The sequence below is a fragment of the Rhinolophus sinicus genome, chromosome 16 (genome assembly GCF_057876585.1).
Source record: "Rhinolophus sinicus isolate RSI-liver-muscle chromosome 16, RSI-T2T, whole genome shotgun sequence".
Taxonomy (NCBI): domain Eukaryota; kingdom Metazoa; phylum Chordata; class Mammalia; order Chiroptera; family Rhinolophidae; genus Rhinolophus; species Rhinolophus sinicus.
In genome coordinates, this window is record NC_142516.1 from 93,909,201 (window position 1) to 93,916,418 (window position 7,218).

The window sequence follows — 7,218 nt, forward strand, 5'->3', positions numbered from 1 at the left end:
TTGCACTGTAATTTATTTCAGCATTTCCTATTGTTGAATAGTGGGGATTTTCCCAATTTTTCACGATATAAAATAACTTGAGAAGGAAATTTTTCTCGTAAGTCTTGTATTTGAGATATATTTAATTTCTAGAAATGAGATTACTGAGGTAAAGTCCATAAAGGCTCTTAATTCATATTGCTAGATTGCTTTTCAGGAATGATTGTTTATATTTATTTTCACAAATGTTTTCCAAAGGCCAGGTTAGTAGAATAGTAAATATTTCCAGAATATTCACACCACATTTAAGATCTGTAAAATGCAGATTTAGTATAATGCTATAAAATGATTTTCTTAACTTCATTAGAGGCAGTGGCATAATAAATTTCATTTTTTAATTATGAAAAGTGTTTTGCTTCACTGCACACACAGAGTTCAGTTCTGCAACATTTGTCAAATATCTATCGTGTGCCAAGCATTTTGCTAGCTAGAGGAGAAATATCACAAAATGGAAAAAATGATTACGACCTGCCAAGAGTTCAGATCCTAGAAGAAGAGAAAGACCCATAATTATCTGAATACTTTACAGTGTAATAAACTGTACATGTATAAGGGGAATCTGTAGAGTGCTGATGGAGAATTGAAGAGAGCAGTTATTTGTACCAGTGGGTGTAACATTTGAGCTGAGCCTTTAACAGAGTAGACAGTTGTTATGTGAAGTAGGAGAGCAGAGGTAACCTCAGGGAGAAATAGCATGTAAGGGCATAATAAATATTATTTAGAATGTTAAGCGTAGCCTGTGTTTCATTATTAAAAACTTAACTCCTAAATTTCCCAGTTATTTTGTTCGCCTTCTAGGATATATGTAGTTATTCATATGGAGTGATTTCTTCTCTGGCAAACACCATTAGTAGAAGAATGGTCTTCTATGCTCTTCTCATTGTCTCCTGTTCTCAATCTGTTATTAATTACATAGATTGATAGAACCAATGATTTCAGTCTCCACTCACATCCAAAGGAACTGGCATCTTTAAGGAACTGGTTTTTCCTCCACCAGTCATAGGCATCAGAGACATTTAGCCTTATCATATTTCAAAAATAAAGATTTCTTAACCAAGACTAATGCCATTCCGTTAGTCTTGGAGCCGTGTCTAATGCTGAGTCAAATTATGTGGTTTGGTAATGATGGGTGGGCTGGGGTAGTCTTAAGACATTCAGAATATTGCTTTGCCAGTATAAAAATAATTGGTAGAAATATGCAAAAGTGGGTAGTGCTGGGCTATTAAAACTGACCATTAACCACTTGGTAATTGAATCATAAAGTTTGATCATTTTTTTAAAGACTCGGTGAATGTCTTTTATGAAATTTTGTTTTCATGTTTGTTTTAATAGGATGAAAGTTAAAAAACTGCCCATGATTCTAGCTCTACATCTGAAGAGATTTAAATATATGGATCAACTTCATCGATACACAAAACTTTCTTACCGGGTAGTCTTTCCTTTAGAACTTCGTCTCTTTAACACTTCAGGCGATGCAACCAATCCTGATAGAATGTACGACCTTGTTGCTGTCGTGGTTCACTGTGGAAGGTACTGGCTGCCGGGGGCCGGGGGCCTGGTAGTGAGAGTCGGGTTAGTGATGAGTGTTCCTGCGCAATCTAATGTAGATCTCAGAGGGTGGAATCCAGTGCTTAAGTCCGTTTATTTCAAAATACGTGGTCTCTCCCCCTACCAAAAATGCTAGAAATTTTTATTTAAATCTTTCATAGAAGCAAATTTGAAAATTATTTTTTAAAATAATAATTAAAAATTATTACAAAGACAATTTTAATAGCTTACCTTTATATATAAATAGAATACTGGTTGTATCTCAAAGTAGAGTACTAATTGTTTGATTTTAAAATTGAATGCCAGTTGAAATCAATGCAGCTTGATTTTGGGGGGTAAAGAATAAGGAGTATTTTTATCTGTTTTGGTTTTTCTACTTTATAGCACATGAAATTTAGGGCATAGAAGAGTAATACCAATAAACAGTTTATAAAATTAACTTTTCTTTCTTTTTGTTTCAGTGGTCCCAATCGAGGCCATTATATTGCAATAGTTAAGAGTCATGATTTTTGGTTGTTGTTTGATGACGATATTGTAGAAGTAAGTAGTTTCTTCATTTCTTATTTTTCTTCAAAGTTGTGTGTGTGTGTTTTACTCTTCACTTTTTCCTCCCAGCTTCTCATTCATAGATGACAGGCGATGAATATTACACAAATGTCTAGGTCTTCAGATTGGAATCTAATTCCCACTTCATACTCCCTAACATCCAGCCCCAATGCTTGAATTGTCAACTAACATTTACAATGTATAGAATAAAACGAGAACGCTTCCAATGACAGCTAGTTTTTAAGTAATATTTCATTAATGAAGAAGTAATTTGTCAAGCTACAACATGCCTATAGTAAATTACACGAATCTTAAGCAGGCATTCGAACTTTACATGGGCACGCGCACAGGCACGCACGCGCACAGGCACGCACGCGCACCCACACTCAGATCCAGATACAGTACATTTTCAGCACCCCGGCAAGCTCCTTATTCCGCTCCTTGGTCAGGACCCACAGCTTTGCTCCCCTCTGCCCACCATCCCCTGGCCCCCACTCTGTTGACTTTTATTTATCCTTACGATTAATATTGCCTATGTTTGAGTATAAATGGACTCATCAAGTATGACTTCTTTTGTGTCTGCCTTTTTCACTCATCACTGTATCTGTGAGATTCGTTCCTGTGGCCTGTAGTAGTAGTAGTTTTTTCTTGTGGTGTAATTTTCCATTGCATGAATATATCAAGTTAGAAACTTGGCTCTTTCTTTGTCTCTTGTTGACTATTATGAATAAAGCTGTCTTGATAATCCTTGTACAAGTCTTGCTGGACATACGCACTCATTTTCTTGGGTGTATATTAGGTTGGACTATATGAAGTTGCCATTTTCATACTGGATTTCCCTGAAAATAAGACCTAGCCGGATAATCATTAGACGCAGCTGTAATGCATCTTTTGGAGCAAAAATTAACATAAGACCCGGTCTTATTTTACTATAATATAATACAAGACCGCGTCTTATATTAATTTTTGCTCCAAAAGACGCATTAGAGCTGATTGTCTGGCTAGGTCTTATTTTTGGGGAAACACCGTAGATCCCAAGTAGTTGCCAATTAGTGGTTTCATACATTTCAGCCGATACCTAGGAATAGAATTGCTGGATCAAAGGGTAGTTGTATGCTCAGCTTTAGAAGATAATGCTAAACGTTTTCCCAACGTGTCTGTACCCTTTTACATTCTCCCAGCTACGTATGAGAGCTCCATATTCTCAGCAGCACTTGGTACTATCAGTTTTTTAATTTAAATCATTCTGGTTGTGCCAGAGCTGTTTTATAAATGAGAAAATGAAGGGCATGTTTCTAAGAAATGTTGAAGATTTTACTGGATTTAAGCAGTTCAAGGAACTCATTTATGTACTAATGTTTACATTTTGCCTCACAGAAAATAGATGCACAAGCTATCGAAGAATTCTACGGGTTGACATCAGACATCTCAAAGAACTCTGAGTCTGGTTACATCCTTTTCTATCAGTCTCGGGACTGAGGGGAACCGTGATGAAGAGATTTCTGCCTCATTTCTTCTCTGGTTATTTTGGAAAGGATCAAGCACTGATTTTGCAAGAAAAGAGAAATGCAGGAAGCTCAGGGGGCAGTAGCACACTTTGCACACAATAAAGCAAAGACTGTGGATTAACAAGCTCTTCCTATCATGGTAGTTGATTTATTTGCTCAGGTATCATGCTGTCTGTGCAGTTCCATACAACAAGGAAGTGAAATCAGAGATAGCAGCTCCTCTTGTAAAACAGCCTTCCAGTAATTGACATGCATTTGCTCTTTATTAATGGCACCAATAATGATTTGAACTCCTGGGGGTGCAGCAGAAAGAAGAGGAATCTGTGCTGGGTGGTATTGATAATTTAAGGAGATGATAGTGAACACACTGCGTCAATTTGCCTGGGTTGAATTATGTATAGAAAGAATGTTTGGTGGTCTTTTCAAGCATAAACCAGAAATACTTTTGGGCCCAACACTTGCAGTTGCCTTCCTGATGAATAAAAACTAACAGATGCTAGAATCCAGTGCCAGGAAGACAAATATGTTTTGCTTCTCTGAAGAAGCTTATAATAATATACAGTATATGTATATGTAGGGAACAATTGGTCAAAGGTGGCTTTTTGTTTCCCCGAGGGGAAAGACTGGCTTTGTAATTATAATTTTTTTCCTTATTTATTTTACTTAAAACTTTTCGAGTCTAAGTATTGTATGAAGTGCCCATGATTCTGTCAGTAAATTGGAGCATATTTTTACTACTTTTTGTCAGTTTAACTAGTCCTTTTGTTTGTTTCTATTTTTAAGGTGAATTTTAAACTATTTTAAATCAGTAAGATACCTTAAGAAAAATTGCAATGAGAGGAGGTAAATATTCTTTTTCAGGAGGAACTGATATCTCTGGCTAAATATTTGTCCTTTTGTTATAGCTCATAAATCAGTTATTTCATTCAGCTTTAATTTCAGTAAAATAAACTATTAAAAATTCCCTATGGTTGTTGGAATGATCAAAGAAATTCTGGTGTGGTGCTGGTATACCAGTCTTTAGAATTCTTAAGTACTCTAATATTTCAAGTTGAGGCCATATTTGGAAAATTTATGTCATAGCGATTATGTTATTTTCAAGTGTCATTCTTTACCTTGGAAAGAAGTCATCGTTCATCGTAACCCCAGCAGCCTGGGTAGCTCGCTAACAAGCCCTTTGAAGATCAAATTTTAATGAAGCAGACCAGGAATGTACAAGCAGGTCCTTTTCCCTCCCTCCCCCACCTTTACAAATCTTGCTGGAAGAGTGTTTGGAAATTAAACTTTGTTTGTTAAGACTCCTGTTGGGAGTTTTAAGAAGTAATATATGTCATGTAATGTGTGTAAATTATCACAGTTGACACTTTTCCATGTATCAGTAAGTTCTCTGACAGTGGCCGAAAGTCACTTGCAGAAAATAATTGAATATATATTCAGAATAATAGCAATCAGGCTGTGGATATTCTTTATCAAAGTCTTTTCAGGCAGTAGTCTTTTTTTTAATTGCTGTAATTTTCTAAACTTATTTTACTAATACTGTTGAAGATGAAAAACAACAAAAAAGAATGTTTTTGTCTGCTGCTATTCTTAACATTTATTATTTGTATCTTTTAGCTCAGGAAATGACTTCACCTATTCGTTCCATGACCATATCTTTAACAGGGTCATTTAGCTAATTGGGGTGTTTAACTGATGTGCTGGAAGGAAATCATGATGTATTTTGACAAATTGCTTTTTGAGGTATAGTTTCTAAAATCAGGGTAACCTGGTTGGAATTGTTGTGTACAAATTACATGGCCTGCCTGATCTACCAACATTGCACAGAGAATCACAACCAAGAATGTGGGAAGGTCATAGCAGTGGACCTGGATACATTTTTTATTTTGAGGGCTTAAACCAAATTGTCTTGGAATTTAAAGCTGTATTTCTGTAGCTTTCAGTACAGAGGAGAGGAAAGTGAAGCTGAGTCAGTTTTTACATGAGTCAGGCCACAGCATGTATAAGAAAGATAGATGAAGTCATTTGCATAAAGGTACAGCGTTGGAATACTATGTTGTGTTTGTTATTACATTGTGCATTTTAAAACCACAGTAAAAGCCAAGGATACATTTCATAGTAGAACAAGCTATAGCATTTTTATTGAGTTCCATGGTAGTCACACACTGTTCACATCTACACCATATTTAGTAGTACGGTTGGTCAGGGGAGGGACTCTGGGGTGATAGTTCTCAATTTATATGTACTGAGTGCAGCTGCATCTAAGTAAAATGTTTGGAAGCTTATCAGCAACTCAGTCTACTTTAAAAACATGCTGGGTTAGGGTTGGCAGGAGAATGTGGACATAGTATGAAGAGGGACCCATGCAGAAAGCATTGTGAGGCTGTCTGTTGTTTGGCTGGGATTGAAATGAGGGGCGGGTTTAAGTTGTAAATGGTGGCTGATTGCTATCTATGTACATGTTTGTTGGGATGGCTGTCCCATATTTTGTATATTGGAATAAAAATTTCTATAAATTATCATTAACTAAAAGTAAATATTCTAAATTAAGTCTCACTTCTGAGTCATATGACTTCTGTCTTAGAAACTTTACCTTTAGAAGAATTCTTAAGACAGGAGCCGTGTGACTTCAAGAAAAGGGAAAAAAGGACATGTGTAATATATGGGTCTTGTTGCCTCTAACCATCAGTATAGGGTTTTTTCTTTCCTTGATGGCAGTAGAAAGACCTCATTTTCATAACATACTACTCTTGATACTTTCTTTAGAGATACTTTTCATTAAAGATTCTTTCATGAGGTATTTAACTGGGAGCTGGGAGGCTAAGGCGCTCAGGTCCTGGCTCTTCAGTGAATTTAACTGTGTGACCTTGGGCAAGTCACTTAACCTCTCTGTGCTTCAGTCTCCCTATCTTGTAAAATGGGAGTAATACCTACCTCACAGGGTTGTTGTGGGGATTAATTAGATATAATGTCTGTAAAGCATCTAAGATTCTTGAAGAAGGCGCTATCTAAATACAAAATAATATCTATTAAAGTTGGTTTATTTGTGCCTGTGGGTTTTAAGTGTGTTTTTTTCTGTTTTGCCTAAAATGTATTTGCCAATTAGGAGTACACACTTTGGAAATTGTCTAACTGCTTTTGCTCCAAAGTCACTACTTTTGTTATCCAGAGAGATCTCCCCAGAACAGCATTCCATGACTGTAAGACAGCACTTATATGTACTTGTATTTAATCAGGACATGCCTGGCATTTGTTTTTATGGAGTAGACTCGTCTGTCCAAAAATCCCAAGTTTAAACATTTAAATTTAGAATCATAGAAGTAGAAGATACCTTAAAAGTCACTATTCCTGGCACCCCTTCTTTCCAGTGTAGTAATTGCTCCTATAAAATCTGTAACATGATTATTTCAACCTGTGCTTGAGTACTTGTCGCCTGTCCCATTATCGAGGAACTTGAATGGTTGTCTGTGTCACCATTATATGTAATCCATCCTTCATCTCTTGGGAACCTCTTCTGGAAGCACTCGGTTATCCATGTTTGTAAGAGTGTTCTTAGAATCAACATAATAGCAGGTGAACT

General features: G+C 36.3%; 1 protein-coding gene across 1 annotated transcript in view; it reads left to right on the top strand.

The window, feature by feature from the left end:
* The window catches only part of USP12 (ubiquitin specific peptidase 12), a 79,661-nt gene extending 72,974 nt beyond the window's left edge, over window positions 1-6,687 (top strand). Inside the window, exons 7-9 of the mRNA XM_019736579.3 lie at window positions 1,372-1,569; window positions 2,049-2,127; window positions 3,511-6,687. Coding sequence (XP_019592138.1) covers window positions 1,372-1,569; window positions 2,049-2,127; window positions 3,511-3,612 — 379 coding nt within the window. The 3' untranslated portion in view covers window positions 3,613-6,687. The remainder of the gene's footprint in view (window positions 1-1,371; window positions 1,570-2,048; window positions 2,128-3,510) is intronic.
* Window positions 6,688-7,218: the final 531 nt, after the last annotated feature.